Here is an 18,558-nt window from a genome sequence, read left to right on the forward strand (position 1 = left end):
GCAACTCTGGGACGTTTCATCTCATCCTGTCACTTGTTATTACACAGAAGGGACAAGTCCCACCTGGCTCCAACCTTCTTGCAAGGAGCTGTACACAACAAGGTCTCCCCCTCAGCCTCCTCTTCTCCACACTAAACACCCTCAGGTCCCTCACCTGCTCCTCTCTAGCCTTGTTCTCCAGCCCCTTCCCTGGACCTGCTCCAGCCCCTCAATGTCCTTCTTGGAGTGAGGGACCCAAAACTGAACCCAGGACTCAAGCTGTGGCCCCACCACTGCAGAGTCCAGGAGGACAACCCCTGCCCTGGTCCTGCTGGCAACACCATTGCTGATCCAGGCCAAGATGCTGGTGGTCTGCTCAGCCACCTGGGCACACAGTGGCTCATCTTCAGCTGGCTGTTGATCAACATCTCCAGGTCTTTCTTTGCTGGGCAGTTTGCAGCCACTCTGCCCCAATCCTGCAATGCTGCCTGGCTTACCAAGCTTCCATCAAGAGGGATGTCCTCTTGCATCTCCAGCATTCCCCTCCAACTCTACACATCCTGCTTGAAAGCTCAGAATTCAGCTCTTCAGGAGAATGCAGGACTAGTGTTGTTGTACAGAGATCATTAAATTATCCTTTAAAATAAAGGGGGGAAATCCAAACTGGCTACCAAACAACAGAACTCCTTAACAGTTCCTTAGGTTGCAAAATTGATCACTGACCAATTGAAATATTTCTAAGTGCAGAATGATTGTCCACAGTGCTACAAACAGCAACCCCTTGAGCTGCAGAAGAGGCCAAATTCAGGATCTACTGGCACAGCATGCTCAAGAACTACAGCAAAACAACTTCACATTATCACCAAGGTTGGAAGAGACCTCAAAGATCATCAAGTCCAACCTGTCACCACAGACCTCATGACTAGACTATGGCACCAAGTGCCACATCCAATCCCCTCTTGAACACCTCCAGGGATGGGGACTCCACCACCTCCCTGGGCAGCACATTCCAATGGCCAACAACTTGCTCAGTGAAGAACTTTCTCCTCACCTCCAGCCTAAACTTCCCCTGGCACAGCTTGAGACTGTGTCCTCTTGTTCTGGGGCTGGGTGCCTGGGAGAAGAGACCAACCCCTACCTGGCTGCAACCACCTTTCAGGGAGCTGGAGAGAGCAATGAGGTCTCCCCTGAGCCTCCTCTTCTCCAGGCTAAGCAACCCCAGCTCCCTCAGCCTCTCCTCACAGGGCTGTGCTCCAGACCCCTCCCCAGCTTTGTTGCCCTTCTCTGGACACCTTCAAGTCTCTCAATGTCCTTCTTAAACTGAGGGGCCCAGAACTGGACACAGGACTCAAGGTGTGGCCTAACCAATGCAGAGTACAGGGGCACAATGACTTCCCTGCTCCTGCTGGCCACACTGTTCCTGATGCAGGCCAGGATGCCATTGGCCTTCTTGGCCCCCTGGGCACACTGCTGGCTCATGTTCAGGTGGCTGTCAATCAGTACCCCCAGGTCCCTCTCTGTTTGGCAGCTCTCAGCCACTCTGACCCCAGCCTGTAGCTCTGCCTGGGGTTGCTGTGGCCAAAGTGCAGCCCCTGGCACTTGGACTTGTTGAATGCCATCCTGTTGGCCTCTGCCCATCTGTCCAGTCGGTCGAGGTCCCTCTGCAGAACCCTTCTGCCCTCTAACTGACCAACCTCTGCTCCCAGCTTGCTGTCATCTGCAAATTTGCTGATGACTGACTCAACCCCCTCATCCAGATCATCAATGAAGATATTCTTCTCCATAGAACTACTTATTTGCCATACATATTTGCTCCCCAACATTAGGAACCATGCTGAAGGATCACACAGAACCAACTCAACACCCAGCAACTCTAATGCTCAGTAGGAAACTCTGATGTGCCTGCCAGACATCTGTAGCTCCCTGGAAGCTCAACTGACCAATGCACTCACCTTGTTGCATGGGAAGTTACAGAATCACAGAATGGTTTGGGTTGGAAGGGACATTAAAGATCATCAAGTTCCAACCTCCTGCCATGGGAAAGGGACACCTCCCACCAGCCCAGCTTGCTCAAGGCCTTCAGCACCTCCAGGGAGGGCACATCCACAACCCCCCTGGGCAACCTGTTCCAGTGTCTCACCACCCTCACTCCAAAGAATTTCTTCCTCATCTCCACTCTCTCTCCTCTCTTCCAGCTCAAAGCCATTGCCTCTTACCCTATCACTACAAGCCCTTGTCATAAAGCTCCCATGTGTCTTCTCAGCACTGAGGAGAAGGCAAAAGCTCTGCTGCATGTTTGCCATTGTCTCCAGCTCAGGTGTTCCACAAACCAAACAGGTGAAACTTGACTGAAGCCAAGAACAAACTTGCATCAGCTTCAGTGGGGCTGTGATTCTGATGAATCACATCCTCCTCCTTTATTGGTTCATATCTATGCCTCCATGCTGCATGATAATCTCCTGGGTTACACTTTGGAAGCTCTCCAGGCTGCTGGTGGCCTTCTTGGCCGCCTGAGCACACTGCTGGCTCATGTCCAGACGGCTGTCAACCAACATCAGCAGACAGAAACTCAGAGCTGGTTCATAAGCCCCATGAGCATTTGTGAGGGAATCACAAAGCCCAGGAGTCACACTTGGCAGCAGTATTCCCACAAATGGGACAACTCCAGTGGAAAGCACAGACACAACTCGCTAGGAAGTCACAGCTGAGCGCTGAACACCGAGGTTTGACTTCCCAAAGCTGTTAGGTGCTTGCAGAAAAGAGGATTTCACATTCAAGTATTTAATGCCACCTAAAACATCCTCCTACAAGTAAGTTTGCTTGGCTTTGGTGGTTTTGGTTTTTTAATGGGCCTTTGGCATAGTTGAAATTTCATTTCTCTATCACCTGGAGTATAAACTGTAAAACCTACACCTAGAAAAGCTTCCTTAAACCACACTTGGATTATGCTATGCAGTTGGGAGCTCCCCAGTTCAAGAGAGACAGGGATCTGCTGGAGAGAGTCCAACAGAGGTTATGAGGATGATGATGAAGGCACTGGAGCCATCTGTCTGGTGAGGAAAGGCTGAGAGCCCTGGGGCTGTTCAGTCTAGAGAGGAAAAGACTGAGAGGGGAATCTGATCATTGTCTATAAATATCTGAGGGTTGGGGGTCAAGACAAAAGTGCTAGGCTCTTTTTGGGGGTACCCAGTGATAAGACAAGGAACAATGGGTATGAGCTAGAACCCAGGAAGTTCCACCTCAACAGGAGGAGAAAATTCTTTACTGTGAGGGTACTGGAGGCCTGGAGCAGGCTGCCCAGAGAGGTTGTGGAGTCTCCTTCTCTGGAGACTTTCCAAACCCACCTGGATGTGCTCCTGTGTGACCTGCCCTGGGTGATCCTGCTTTGGCATCCTCAATCTCCAGAGGCCCCTTCCAACCCCCTCCACTCTATGATTTTAGAAGATAAGGCTTTTTAATCTGAGCATGGAGCCAATGTGGAGAAAGAACAAATCACATCATGTTTCCACAGAAGATCATCGTAAGGACCAAGCTTTGGTTGATGTCTCTGCTCAGAAAAAAACCTTCCTTTAGAAACTGCATGGTTAGAAATTCCACATCTAAACAAACATCAGGGACAGCACCAGGACTTCATCTTCACCTGACAATACTGCAGCAGCTTATAAGTAAAAAGAGACAAGTGAAGGCAGCCTTACACACATGCACAACCAGTTCTGTTTCCAGTGCTGTTTCCTCTTCCTCTTAGGCAACTGTGTGCAGACTCCACTTCCACATACTTCTCCAGCTTCACTGTGCTGTATTTAATTAGTAGCTCATAAGAGAATATGCTGACATTCCAAAACTGATCCTATCCAGCCACAGACTCAGTGCTTGAGGGTTTGAAAATGGGAACTGAAACTGAAGGCACTGAGTAGTGCCAGAAACAGAGAACTGAGTGCACCCTCAGCATGTTTGTGGATGACACCAAGCTGTGTGGCCCAGCTGCCACACTGCAGGACAGCGGCTGCCATCCAGAGGGACCTGGACAGGCTGCAGAGGTGGGCACAGGCCAACCTAGTTCAACAAGGCCACATGCAAGGTCCTTGCACTTGGGTTTGGGCAATCCCAAGCACAAATACAGACTGGGAAAGGAGTGGCTTGAAAGCAGTCTGGAGGAGAAGGCCTTGGGGGTGTCAGGTGGTAGCAAACCAGGACTCCCAGGAGCCAGCAATGATCCCTGGCAGGCAGCTGTGTGCTGAGCTGCAGCCAGAGCAGGGAGAGCAGCAGCACAGGGAGGGGATTCTGCCCCTCTGCTCTGCTCAGACCCCACCTGCAGCACTGCCTCCTGTTCTGGGGCCCCCAGCACAAGAAGGACCTGGAGCTGCTGGAGAGGCTCCAGAGGAGGCCACATGGATGATCAGAGGGCTGCAGAACCTCCCCTACAAGGACTGGCTGAGGCAGTTGGGGCTGTTCAGCCTGGAGAGGAGAAGGTTCTAGGGAGACCTTAGAGCAGCCTTCCAGTACCTGAAGGCACTACAGAAGAGCTGGGGAGGGACTTTTGACAAGGGCTGGGAGTGCCAGGATGAAGGACAATAGCTTTGAGTTGGAAGATTGAGACTGGAGATGAGGAAGAAATTCTTTAGAGCAAGGGTGGGGAGACTCTGGCACAGGTTGCCCAGGGAGGCTGTGGCTGCCCCCTCCCTGGAGGTGTTCAAGGCCAGGATGGATTAGGCCTTGAGAAACCTGGGTTGGTGGGAGGTGTCCCTGCCCATGACAGGGGGGTTGGAAGTAGATGAAGCTAGACAGGCTACCAGCCACCAACTGGAGCCAGTGTTTACTGCCCAACTTCTCTTTTGCTCAGATAAAATTGCCTGACACTGGATAAACTAAGCAGAAACATTTTTAAACCAACCTAGACTATGAGAAGGCAAAGAAACCACGGAGAGTGAACTAAAAGTGAAGCAGCAAAAGCCCCTGAAGGAAAGCTAACAGTCCATGAGCAGAGTGAGCAGGCTCTAGGAACACTGCAGCATCTTCCCTGGAGACACAGAGGCCACTGCTGCACCAACTCCAGCACCTGCTCGCCTTTACTGGTGCCTCCTGCTGACTCTGTGCTACCCAGGCCAGGCCTCATGGCAGCATTAAAGAATGGCTAAAGCTAACAGGAGTGGCTACCAAATGTGTAATATCACACTTAGCACTGCCTACAATTACTCTGAGTGAACACTTCCCTAAGCCTTTTAGTTCCAGGGCAGCCTTTAATGACTCAAGTCCTTGCCCACCACACCCTGGTTCCACCACCTCCTGTAAGTGTGGTAAAGTGACAAATTGAAGTGGATGTTTGTTTAAGCCACAGATGGTCAGGGATTTGCTTACTGTGCAGTTACATCTGCTGGCCAGCAGCCTATCAATGGGTCTGAGACCCAGGGGTCCCTTGGAGCCTTGCAGCTACAAAAACCTATTCTGAGAAACTGGACTGGGGAAGCACAGTAATAATCATCTGCCAAGCAAAAAAGGAATAGATTTAGTTCTGTAGCAGAGAGCAAGACTCTTTCCCCTCCCCCACTTGCTCAAGGTGCTAGACCTTCTCCAGATCTGCCAGATCTGGCAGCAGCAGATTCTCCTAGCAAGCAGCAAAGAGTCCTAGGTTAAGTGGAACAAAGATGACAATCAGCCTGTTGGTCAGAGAGAGAAGTCTCTCCACAATGCCATGTAAGCTTTTACCACCAAAACAAAGGTAATCTGGTGAGCCTCTAGGTAGCATTTTACAGAATAGAGAATCACAGAATTAACCAGGTTGGAAAAGACCTTGGAGAGCATCCAGCCCAACCTGTCACCCAACACCATCTGATCAACTAAACCATGGCTCCAAGTGCCTCACCCAGGCTCTTCTTAAACACCTCCAGGGATGGAGACTCCACCACCCTGTGCAGCACATCCCAGTGGCCAATCTCTCTCTGTGGGAAGAATTTTTTCCTAACATCCAGCCCAAACCTCCCTGGCACAGCTTGAGACTGTGTCCTCTTCTTCTGGGGCTGCTTGCCTGGGAGAAGAGACCAACCCCCACCTGGCTACAACCTCCCTTCAGGGAGCTGGAGAGAGCAAGAAGGTCTCCCCTGAGCCTCCTCTTCTGCAGGCTAAGCAACCCCAGCTCCCTCAGCCTCTCCTCACAGGGCTGTGCTCCAGACCCCTCCCCAGCCTCGTTGCCCTTCTCTGGACACCTTCAAGTCTCTCAATGTCCTTCTTAAACTGAGGGGCCCAGAACTGGACACAGGACTCAAGGTGTGGTGTAACCAATGCTGAGCACAGGGCACAATGACTTCCCTGCTCCTGCTGGCCACACTCTTCCTAATGCAGGCCAGGATGCCGTTGGCCTTCTTGGTCACCTGGGCACACTGCTGGCTCATGTTTAGATGGCTGTCAATCAGTTTCCCTGGAGCCCTCTCTTCTCCAGGCTGAACAGCCCCAGCTCCCTCAGCCTGTCCCCACAGGGGAGGTTCTCCAGCCCTCTGATCACCTTTGTGGCCTCCTCTAGACCTTCTTCCACGTCCCTTCCATGCTGAGGGCACCAGAACTGGATGCAGCGCTCCTTGCTTGCAAACTGTGCCACTTCCAGATTTTGCATCAGAGGCATTTGAGTGCAACACAATACCCTCTCCCCCCACCAAAACAATAACCCCCCCACCAAAAAACCCCAACCACCCAAAGAGCCCACAAGAAGTGAAAAGCCTGCTTTTCTTTTTTAGCTCAGATCTGTAGAAGTCACTACTGAAGAATGTGTTTTTCAACACGTTTCCCTTCTGGAATGCAATCTAGATTCCTGGTCTTGTGGGAGGTGTCCCTGCCCAGGGCAGGGGGTTGGAATTAGATGAGGTTTTTTTTAAGGTCCCTTCCATCCCAAACCACTCCATCAACCTATGAGGACTGGATTTGCTATTGCTGTTCAGGTACCTGCCACGGCTTTCAGCAGCACTGATACCACTAATGAAAAGATCTTTATTCAGACAGGAAAATAGAAGTGATACAAAAGGGCATGTTGTAAAGGCAGAAGGATCACAGAATGGCAGGGGTTGGAAGGGACCTCTGGAAGCCACATCCGGCCCCCGCCGCGCCGGAGCAGGGCCGCCCGGACCAGGGCGCCTCCGACCCCCGCCCCGCCGGAGCAGGGCCGCCCGCACCCGGGCGCCTCCGACCCCCGCCCCGCCGGAGCAGGGCCGCCCGGACCAGGGCGCCTCCGACCCCCGCCCCGCCGGAGCAGGGCCGCCCGCACCCGGGCGCCTCCGATCCCCCCCCCCCCCGCCGGAGCAGGGCCGCCCGGACCAGGGCGCCTCCGACCCCCGCCCCGCCGGAGCAGGGCCGCCCGCACCCGGGCGCCTCCGATCCCCCCCCCCCCCCGCCGGAGCAGGGCCGCCCGGACCAGGGCGCCTCCGACCCCCGCCCCGCCGGAGCAGGGCCGCCCGGACCAGGGCGCCTCCGACCCCCGCCCCGCCGGAGCAGGGCCGCCCGCACCCGGGCGCCTCCGACCCCCGCCCCGCCGGAGCAGGGCTGCCCGCACCCGGGCGCCTCCGAACCCCGCCCCGCCGGAGCAGGGCCGCCCGCACCCGGGCGCCTCCGATCCCCCCCCCCCCCCGCCGGAGCAGGGCCGCCCGGACCAGGGCGCCTCCGACCCCCGCCCCGCCGGAGCAGGGCCGCCCGGACCAGGGCGCCTCCGATCCCCCCCCCCGCCGGAGCAGGGCCGCCCGGACCCGGGCGCCTGCGACCCCCCCCCCGCCGGAGCAGGGCCGCCCGCACCCGGGCGCCTCCGACCCCCGCCCCGCCGGAGCAGGGCCGCCCGGACCAGGGCACACAGGAACACAGCCAGGCAGGTCTTGAAAGTCTCTCGAGATGGAGACTCCACCACTGTGCAGCCTGTTCCAGGGCTCTGTCACCCTTAAAGAAGTTCCTCCTCATGTTTAGATGGAGCGTCTCATGCTCCAGTTTGTGCCGGTTACCCCGTGTCCTGTCGCTGGGTGCAACTGAAAAGCCTGGTCCCATCCTCCCGACACCCACCCGTGAAGTATTTATAAGCACTGATGAAATTCCCCCACAGCCTTCTCTGTTCCAGACTAAGCAGACCCAATTCTCTCAGCCTTTCCTCATCAGGGGAGGATTATCAATTAACATTCTACAGCAATTGCCCCTCAGTACCAGGCTGTAGGCTTGGCTGGGTTTAAGCTGCTCTCTACACCTTAGAAGGGCCAGAACCACTACACAAAACCATCAAAGCCCTGCAAGCAGGGCAATGCTCCCTTAGGTGGCAACTGTCTTCTCCCCTCCAATCCCATCCTCCCAGCAGAGACACAGGAATCACAATGTGGGAAGCCTGCCTGTGATGCAGGGATTGTTATTGAGCATGACAGCAGGGCTCACTCTGAAGTCCTCCTGCCAATACACTGGTGTCACTTCTCAGCTGTGTAAGAAGGTAGCAGGTGGTGGGAAAGGAGACACTTCAAAGTTAATATACTTACAGGCAGTCATTCCCCTGCTTAGAACTGCTTGGAGGATTCCCTCAGCATTAAAAACTGGGAAGCAAGTTTGTTGAGAGGAAGGCACAAAGAAGTAAACCTGATGGCACCACTACACTTATCCAGAGCACATGGATTGTTTCCCGAGCTGTCAGCCTTAGTGCCTGTCTTAGGCACTAAATTCATGGCTTAAGAAGTGCTCACTTGAATAGAATAAACCAGGTTGGAAGAGACCTTCGAGATCATCACATCCAACCTATCATCCAACACCACCTAATCAACTAACCCATGGCACCAAGCACCCCATCAAGTCTCCTCCTGAACACCTCCAATGATGGTGACTCCACCACCTCCCTGGGCAGCACATTCCAATGGCCATTCTCTCTCTGTGTGTAGAATTTCTTCCTGACTGCCAGCCCAAACCTCCCCTGGCACAGCTTGAGACTGTGTCCTCTTGCTCTGGTGCTGGGTGCCTGAGGGAAGAGACCAACCCCCACCTGGCCACAACCTCCCTTCAGGGAGTTGGAGAGAGCAATGAGGTCTCCCCTGAGCCTCCTCTTCTCCAGGCTAAGCAACCCCAGCTCCCTCAGCCTCTCCTCACAGGGCTGTGTTCCAAGCCCCTCACCAACTTTGTTGCCCTTCTCTGGACACACTCCAGCAAGTCAACAGTCAACTAGGCACTGGCTGACTCACTTGGGCAAAGCAATGCAGCACAGCTACCTTGAAAAGAGAATCACAGAACCTTAGGGCTTGGAAGGGACCTCAAAAGATTTGAGTCCAACTCCCCTGGCCACAGCAGAGTCACCTAGAGCAGGTCACACAGGAACAGACCATAGTATCAGTCAGGGTTGGAAGGGACCACAAAGATCAGCTAGTTCCAACCCCCCTGCCATGGCCAGGGACACCCCACACTAGATCAGGCTGCCCAGAGCCTCATCCAGCCTGGGCTTAAACACCTCCAGGGACGGGGCCCCAACCACCTCCCTGGACAACCCATTCCAGGGCTTCACCACTCTCATGGGGAAGAACTTCCTCCTCACCTCCAGCCTGAATCTCCCCACCTCCAGCTTCATTCCATTCCCCCTAGTCCTATCACTACCTGAGAGCCTGAGAAGTCCCTTCCCAGCCTTCTCGTAGGCCCCCTTCAGATACTGGAAGGCCACAATTAGACAGGTCTGGAATGTCTCCAGAGAAGGAGGCTCCAACACCTCTCTGGAATCATAAGAGAAAACAAAAAACACAACTCTTGAGCTAAGCAGACAGTGATTACCCTGATGCAATGTACTCAGTTACTTCACTGCCAGGGGGCCTGATGCTGCTCAGCCAGCGAGGAGCAAAGCTAAGGACATTAAGAAAATCACTGGGATATTTAATACAGCTTCTGATATTTCATGACCCAGCTGCACTGATTTATTTCAGGAGTTCATCTAGCAGCAGCACAAGGTCTGTTTGAAAAGCCTAAAGATAAATTCAGGGGGAATATTAAATTCAGGGTATTTGGTTTTGCTGGGGGGAGGTGGTTTGGGGTTTGGTTTTTTCTTCCTGGCCAGAGAGCTACAAGGACCATTCTCATTTAAAAAGCAATACAACAGCCATAAGGTCAGAGCTAAACACTCAGCTATTACCACTGAGCTTAGAGCTGAGGAGGAATTCTCGTCACACCATTCAAGATGCCAAAAAAGGGCTGCAGTATCTGCAAATTCTGCACTGGCAAGGCTTACATAAGGGAAATGTGGCCACATCTCCAACAAAAACACACCCCACCAGGGTATTCTGTGACAGTATGTGTGCTTTACCAGATCTCTATGCATATAAAGTGTTACTGGGAGCTACAGTGACTTTCCTGCTGATGCTGATTCTATTGAGGCACGACAGCCTGAGTGTACAGTGGCACTGTAAATGTGACTGCATTGGAATCAGAGTCACTCAGTTCGGAAGGGACCTCAAAGATGATCTGTTCCAACCCCCCCCTGCTATGGGCAGGGACACCTCTCAGCTAGTACAGGTTGCCCAAGGCCTCATCCAGCCTGGCCTTGAACACATCCAGGGAGGGGGTATCCACAACCTTCCTGGGCAACCTGTTTGAGAGTCACACCACCCTCATCTGCTGGAGGGTAGAGGGGCTCTGCAGAGGGACCTTGACAGGCTGGACAGATGGGCAGAGGCCAAGGGCAGGAGATTGAACACATCCAAGTGCCAGGTTCTGCACATTGGCCACAGCAACCCCAGGCAGTGCTACAGGCTGGGGTCAGAGTGGCTGAGACCAGCCAGGCAGAGAGGGACCTGGGGGTATAGGTTGATGGTAGGCTGAACATGAGCCTGCAGTGTGCCCAGGGGGCCAAGAGGGCCAAGGGCATCCTGGCCTGCATCAGGAACAGTGTGGCCAGCAGGAGCAGGGAAGTCATTGTGCCCCTGTACACAGCATTGGTTTGGACACACCTCGAGTCCTGTGTCCAGTTCTGGGCCCCTCAGGTCAAGAAAGATGTTGAGATGCTGGAAGGTGTCCAGAGAAGGGCAACAAAGCTGGGGAGGGGTCTGGAGCACAGCCCTGTGAGGAGAGGCTGAGGGAGCTGGGGTTGCTTAGCCTGGAGAAGAGGAGGCTCAGGGGAGACCTTCTTGCTCTCTCCAACTCCCTGAAGGGAGGTTGTAGCCAGGTGGAGGTTGGTCTCTTCTCCCAGGCACCCAGCACCAGAACAAGAGGACACAGTCTCAAGCTGTGCCAGGGGAGGTTTAGGCTGGGGGTGAGGAAGAAATTCTAGACAGAGAGAGTGATTGATGATCTTAAAGGTCTCTTCCAACCTGGTTTATTCTGTGCCATTCATACTGAAGAGCTTCTTCCTAAGATCCAGTCTTACCCTGTTCCCTCTCAGCTTCAAACCATTCCCCCTTTTCCTATTACTAGACACCTTTACAAAGATTCCCTCTCCAGCCTTTGTTGAGTTTGCTACATGAAAGAGAAATTATTTGCATTCAGATTTGTGAGAAGCTGCTTTCTAAAATGCGAGTTTTAAGTAGCACAGAACCAATTTTGAGAGCATTACTGCCTTGGAAATGAAAATGAAACACACCAAAGGCTTTTGACCCACCCTCCTCCCCATCTTCCATGCCTTGGCCTGTCTCTCTAGCCTTATTCATGGTGTATTTTAACATGAAACACTGCAAAAATGCTAATGAGCAAATTATCACTGCCTGTGAGGCAGTGGCTGATCCTCCATCAAGCTCTGTGCCACACAGATACTCTGTGAATGATTCATATATTCACAGAATGGTTTAGGTTGGAAGAGGCCTTGGAGATCATCCAGTTCCAACCCCCCTGCCATGGGGCAGGGACACCTCCCCACCAGCCCAGCTTGCCTAAGGCCTCATCCAGCCTGGCCTTCAACACCTCCAGGGAGGAGGCAGCCACAACCTCCCTGGGCAACCTGTTCCAGTGTCTCCCCACCCTCACTCAGACTGGAGATGAGGAAGAAATTCTTGAATCTCCCCTCTCCCAGCTCAAAGCCATTGTTCCTCATCCTGGCACTCCCAGCCCTTGTCAAAAGTCCCTCCCCAGCTCCCCCCCCAGAGCCCTTTCAGGTCCTGGAAGGCTACTCTGAGGTCTCCCTGGAGCCTTCTCTTCTCCAGGCTGAACAGCCCCAACCCTCTCAGCCTGTCCCCACAGGGGAAACTCTGCAGCCCTCTGATTGTCTTGGTGGCCTCCTCTGGACCCTCTCCAGCAGCTCCAGGTCCTTCTTGTGCTGGGGCCCCAGAACAGAAGGCAGTGCTGCAGGTGGGGGTCTGAGCAGAGCAGAGGGGCAGAATCCCCTGCCTGTGCTGCTGCTCTCCCTGCTCTGGATGCAGCTCAGCACACAGCTGCCTGCCAGGGACCATTGCTGGCTCCTGGGTAGTTTGTCACCACCTGACACCCCCAAGGCTGCCTTCTTGAGACCACTCTTGAGCCACTCCTCACCCAGCCTGGATTTGTGCTTGGATGATGCCCCCGAGTCACCTGAACACCACCATTTACTCACTCACATAAAAACCCAAACCTCTACAAATTATAGTTAAAATAAACACTACAAACCTTGTGATTAGGAGCATGTTTTGAAAGACATTTAAAGTTGGTGTTTCCCAGGATGAACTCATGAACCAGTGCCACACTAAACTGAGGCTGTTCCAAGATAGGACTTGCCGAGAGCCACATCTACCATGGAGGTGCTCAGGGCAGCAAGCCATGAGGCTGTTTTTGTCAGAGATGGCCCTTCAATATTTTTACACAGTATTTGATGATCTCTTAACTGCATCCTAAAGCATAAAGGACAAGATCATCTTTTACTCAAATATCAAATTATTCTATCAAATATCAAATTGTTTTGAATCAGTATCAAATAGGTTGATGGAGGAACCCAGGAACTCCAGGCCTGGCAGCCTGACCTCAGTGCCAGGGAAAGTGATGGAGCAGATTATCCTGGTGGCAATCACTGCTCACCTGAAGGATGGCCAAGGGCTCAGGTCCAGCCAGCATGGATTTAGGAAGGGCAGGTCCTGCCTCTCCAGCCTGATCTTCTTCTATGCCCAGGTGACTGCCTGGTGGATGTGGGGCAGGCTGTGGATGTGGTCTGCCTGGACTTCAGCAGGGCCTTTGACACCATCCCCCACAGCAAACTGCTGTCTAAGCTGTCAGCCCCTGGCTTGGACAGCAGCACTCTGAGCTGGGTTAGGAACTGGCTGGAGGCTGAGCCCAGAGAGTGGTGGTGAATGGTGCCACAGCCAGCTGGCAGCCAGGCACCAGTGGAGTCCCCCAGGGATCAGTGCTGGGCCCCATCCTCTTTAACATCTTCATTGATGATCTGGATGAGGGGGTTGAGTCAGGCATCAGCAAGTTTGCAGATGACACCAAGCTGGGAGCAGAGGTTGGTCAGTTAGAGGGCAGAAGGGCTCTGCAGAGGGACCTCGACCGACTGGACAGATGGGCAGAGGCCAACAGGATGGCATTCAACAAGTCCAAGTGCCAGGGGCTGCACTTTGGCCACAACAACCCCAGGCAGAGCTACAGGCTGGGGTCAGAGTGGCTGAGAGCTGCCAGGCAGAGAGGGACCTGGGGGTGCTGATTGACAGCTGCCTAAACATGAGCCAGCAGTGTGCCCAGGTGGCCAAGAAGGCCAATGGCATCCTGGCTTGCATCAGGAACAGTGTAGCCAGCAGGAGCAGGGAAGTCATTGTGCCCTGTGCTCAGCACTGGTTAGGCCACACCTTGAGTCCTGTGTCCAGTTCTGGGCCCCTCAGTCTAACAAGGACATTGAGAGACTTGAAGGTGTCCAGAGAAGGGCAACAAGGCTGGGGAGAGGCCTTGAGCACAGCCCTGTGAGGAGAAGCTGAGGGAGCTGGGGTTGCTTAGCCTGGAGAAGAGGAGGCTCAGGGGTGACCTCATTGCTCTCTGCAGCTCCCTGAAGGGAGGCTGTAGCCAGGTGGGGGTTGGTCTCTTCTCCCAGGCACCCAGCCCCAGAACAAGAGGACACAGTCTCAAGCTGTGCCAGGGGAGGTTTAGACTCGAGGTGAGGAGAAAGTTCTTCACCGAGCGAGTCGTTCGTCATTGGGATGTGCTGCCCAGGGAGGTGGTGGAGTCCCCATCACTGGAGGGATTCAAGAGGGGATTGGATGTGGCACTTGGTGCCATGGTCTAGTCATGAGGTCTGTGGTGACAGGTTGGACTCTGATCTTTGAGGTCTCTTCCAACCTCAGTGATACTGTGATTCAAAACAAGACCAAAAAAATTGCAATTGAGTAATAATTAGAAACAAACACAAAATATGGATCCACCAGAAAGTCCTTTTAATAGCAGGCTGCCTGTAACAGGCTTCTAATGCTTTAGTTACTGAATATTCATATAGAGAGCAATTATCACAGTACCACCAAGGTTGGAAGAGACCTCAAAGATCATCGAGTCCAACCTGTCACCATAGACCTCATGACTAGACCATGGCACCAAGTACCACATCCTGTCCCCTCTTGAACACCTACTGTGTTACTGAATGCATTTTTATGCTACTTCAAGGAAAAACAAGAGCTCTTACTTCAAGCAACCTGGTTTTATTTCAATCATGTGCTGCTATTATGAAATCATTAACAGACCTACCCCTGCTCTGCACTGCACAGAGGGATGCAGCACATGTGGCAGGGAAGGGCAGAAAAAAAAAGAAGCCACAACACAAAAGGTAATCATCACTTGGCAGGCTTGCTACTGGACACAGAGATTGGGATTTTGAAAGGAAAAAAAAAATCAGTGCTTCAGCAATGGTACATCCTACACCACCTAGGATTTCACAGAAGAATGGCTGCACCGTTACTGAGCCCTCTGCACAAACAGAACCCACAACAAAGAGCAGCGGAACGGCTGCTGGATAGAGCAGGAGCAAGGGGGATTGTCAGAGATGGATAAGGTACCACAATGGGCAGCCTCACATTCCAAACAATAAGGCAGAGCTATTCACAACCCAGGGGGAAAGAAAAGCCCCCCCCCCCCTACACACACACACAACCCCCCCCCCCACCAAAATGAAAGAAACAAAATTCTTCACCCAAAGAGCGTTTTGGAAAGCCACTACTACTTGTGAACAAAAGATGCTAGGTTTCTTCTTTGTATTCAATTCTAGTGCATCACTCAAAATTAGCCATTTTCAGCAACCACTCCAGCAGCAAAAGAATCCAGAACTACATCAGAGACGAGCCAAATCAGAACAGAGCTCCTGGGGAAGGCACAGATGTGTTTTCCAGCAACCACACAGGAAAAATGGCTCCAAGTTCACCTCACCTGGGTAAATCCAGGCTCCCACTCGTGGTATCTCAGCACTTACCAGCATGGTGAATACACAGAGCTCTGGCTGTGTAGCTGGCACAGAGCTCCATGGGCACACATCCCTCACACCACACTCACAGCCACCTTCTTGCTGAGCTGGGATGAAGGACCAACCCACATACCCCAGGTAACAAAGCTTCGCTGCAAGCCCTCTGACACCCTCAAAGGTACAAACCAGCCGGCAGCACGCAGCTCTTGCTCCCCACAACGCAGACAGCTCCCCTCATCTTGCACACTCTCATCCAGGCACTGTGTGCATGCAGAGGAACTGCAAGTCCTCATCCTTATGACACACAGAAAACACAACACAGAATTCCCCTGTCAGTGCCCCCCCATCCCTTGAGCTCACACAGCACAGCCTTCCCCTCACCAGATAAACGCACACACAGAGAACCTCCCACACACCTTGAGTCCTGGGTTCAATTTTGGGCCCCTCACTAAAGAACAATATTGAGGTGCTGGAGCAGGTCCAGAGAAGGGCAACCAAGCTGGGGAAGGGTCTGGAGAGGAGCAGCTGAGGTTGTTTAGTGTGGAGAAGAGGAGGCTGAGGGGAGACCTCTACAGCTCCCTGGAGGGAGGTTGGAGTGAGGTGGGGAATGGTCTCCTCTCTGTAATAACAAGTGACAGGAGAAGAAATGGTCTCAAGTTGCACCAGGGCAGGTTAAGGATGGAGATGAGAAGAAACTTTTTCACTGAAGGGGTTCTCAAAGGCTGGCACAGGCTATCCAGGGAGGTGGTGGAATCCTCATCCCTGGAGGTGTTTCAAAGAGGCAGAGATGTGGTGCTGAGGGCCATGGTTTAGCACCAGCCTCGGTGGAGTTAGAGAATGGTTGGAGTCAATGATCTTCAAGGTCTTTTCCAACCATAACGATTCTCTGGCTCGCTCCTCCCTGCAGGGAGGTAGCCCTCGCTCCCTGGCAGCACAAGCACAGGGACACCGAGGGCACCTGCACCCCAACCCAGGGCAGAAACAGGCACAGGGAGGCACAATAACCCGTCCCAGCACTGCTATGTGCCAGGGTTTAGCGGGAGCCTCTCCACCCACAGAGCCCTGCCCCTGCACACAGCGGCTGCTCTCCTGGTCCCCAGCTCCTCGGACACCCCTGCTCTGCCCGCACACGGCAGAGCCGAGCTCCCCTCTTGGAGCACTGCCCCCCGGGGCAGGAAGCGCACAGAGCAGAGGCAACCTCCCGAGGCACTGCACCCCCGAGAGCCCCCACTCCTCCTGTCCCACTGCGTGCTGGGGAAGGCTTCTCATTGTCCGTCCACCCGCAAACGCGGAGCCCTCCCACGACCCCCCCTGCCCTCACACAGCGAGGAGCTCTGTAACTCCCCAGTGCCAGCACACCAGCCCCGGCATACGCTCCGAGACCCCCACAGCCATCGCAGCGGAGGTTCCTCAAGGCTCTTCCTCATCGCCACTACAGCCCCAGCCCTCCGAGGGTCACTGGGATCAAAGGGATCTTCCGGCTGCATCTTTCCCACTGCCCTCACTGGGCATCCTCAAGCCGCCCCCCCGAGTGCCACCAGGGCAGGTCCTTCCCCTGCCATCCTCGCAACCAGCTGCGACCACGGACCCAGCCCCCGCAGCCGTCCTTTGCCACCACACAAGACCCCACTGCCACCACAGCGGGGTCGCCGCAGCTCTCCACTGACACTACAGAGCCTCCTTTCCCGAAACTCGTCCCTAAGTGCCACCATGGCGAGGACGCTTCCGCCCCCCACCCCGACCCCCCCCACTCCCCACCGCCGTCCGCTTTAGCCGCCCGCAGCAGGGCCTCCCGGGCAGGAGCTCCCCTCCGCCCCGCCGCCGGAGCCTCCCCCCACCTGCTTGCGTGGTGTCGCTGAGGTCGTAGCCGCTGCCCGGAAAGTCGCGTAGCTTCCTCCCGCTGAGGCAGAGGATGCCCGAGCTGCCCGCCTCCTCCAGGGCCCGGTCCAGGCTGCGCACCGTGTGTGGCTGCGGCAGAGTCGCCGCGCCCCAGTGCGGCCCGGCCGAGAAGGAGAGGGTGAGGTGAGCGGGGATCCCCAGTCCCCCCGCTCCATTGGCATTGGCGGCGGTGCTGCTGCTGCCGCTGGTGGTGGTGGTGGTGCTGCTGGTGCCGCTGCTAGCACCGCTGCTGCTGGTGCCGCCGTTGCCGCCGTTGCCGTTGCCGCCACCGCCCCCCTGCCCGGCCGCCATCTTCGTAGGGCGCAGAGCAGCCCCACAATAACAACAGCCGGGGCCGCCACACCGCCACTGCGCAGGCGCCAGCCAGCCCGCAGGGGGCAGGGGGGGCGCGGGAGGGAGACGGAGGGGCCGCTGGCGGGGCGGGCGTGGCTCCTGAGCGCCTCTCCGCGACCCTCACCAATCCGCGGTGGCGTGGGGCGAGCGGGAGCGGTTCCTTAAGCCAGCGCTGGCCAATGAGAGGCGGCGCGCGCGCCCAGGGGGGTGGGGCCGCGGTGGCACGCGCGGGCGCGGCGGGGGGGCTGCGTGCCGCCGGCCGCGGGGCTGCGGGGAGCGGCTGCGGGAGCGATCCCGGGACGTGCTGCCCGCAGGGCGAGCGGAGCCTGGCGAACAGCCTGGCAGCGGGGCGCCTCTGGCAGCCGGGCCAGGAGCGGGCGCAGGTCAGTCGGTGTGGTTGCGGAGAACGCAGCTGCCTCGGGGCAGTGACGGCGTAGGCCGGCCCCGCAAAACAGAGGTGACGCTTTTGTGACACGGGCCACAGCGCCTGTGAAACGGCATCCGTGCCGGGTGGCGGAGCAGCGTCGCCCGCCGGCGGCACGACAGACAGGCTGTGCTTGCTCCGGTGAGCCGTTTGGCAGCGGCCAGGTTTGCTGTCGTGTCTATGGCAACGCAGGTTATCGATTGCTCCTCGGGTTAAAACGCCGCCTGAGGCGGGTCCCTCAGGGCATCACCTCTGCGTGCGGAGCTCTAACGAGCAGTGCCTGTCGGTAACTGCTCATCCGGTGCGGTGGCACGAACAGGGAACCAGCCTGGAATCTCCCCTAGCAGAACAAAGGGCAACAGCAGTAAGCTGCTCACCCTAAACCGAGTTAAGAAACCCATCAACAGAAGCCTCAAAGGTGCTCTTGTTCAGAAGTGAAACGAGGATCAGGAGCTGGTCACCATGCCTGAGTCGCCGTTACATTAATGATGTTACACAGCTGCTGGAATGCGCTGTGGATGAAGAGTTCTCTCTGTTACCATGTAATCTCTACTTCTTAGCTGCTGCATATTTATCTGTCAGAAATGACTCTGGAGCCATAATTAACAAATGCCAA

General features: G+C 55.0%; 1 protein-coding gene across 2 annotated transcripts in view; it reads right to left on the reverse strand.

The window, feature by feature from the left end:
- LRCH2 (leucine rich repeats and calponin homology domain containing 2) overlaps positions 1-17,512 on the reverse strand; it is a 64,137-nt gene extending 46,625 nt beyond the window's left edge. For both annotated transcript variants that reach the window (XM_054169645.1, XM_054169644.1), the window contains exon 1: positions 17,125-17,512. In XM_054169645.1, the coding sequence (XP_054025620.1) occupies positions 17,125-17,476 (352 nt within the window). In that variant the 5' untranslated portion in view covers positions 17,477-17,512. The remainder of the gene's footprint in view (positions 1-17,124) is intronic.
- Between the last annotated feature and the right edge of the window lie 1,046 nt (positions 17,513-18,558).

This window comes from Dryobates pubescens, chromosome 18 (genome assembly GCF_014839835.1).
Source record: "Dryobates pubescens isolate bDryPub1 chromosome 18, bDryPub1.pri, whole genome shotgun sequence".
NCBI classification, from domain to species: Eukaryota; Metazoa; Chordata; class Aves; order Piciformes; family Picidae; genus Dryobates; species Dryobates pubescens.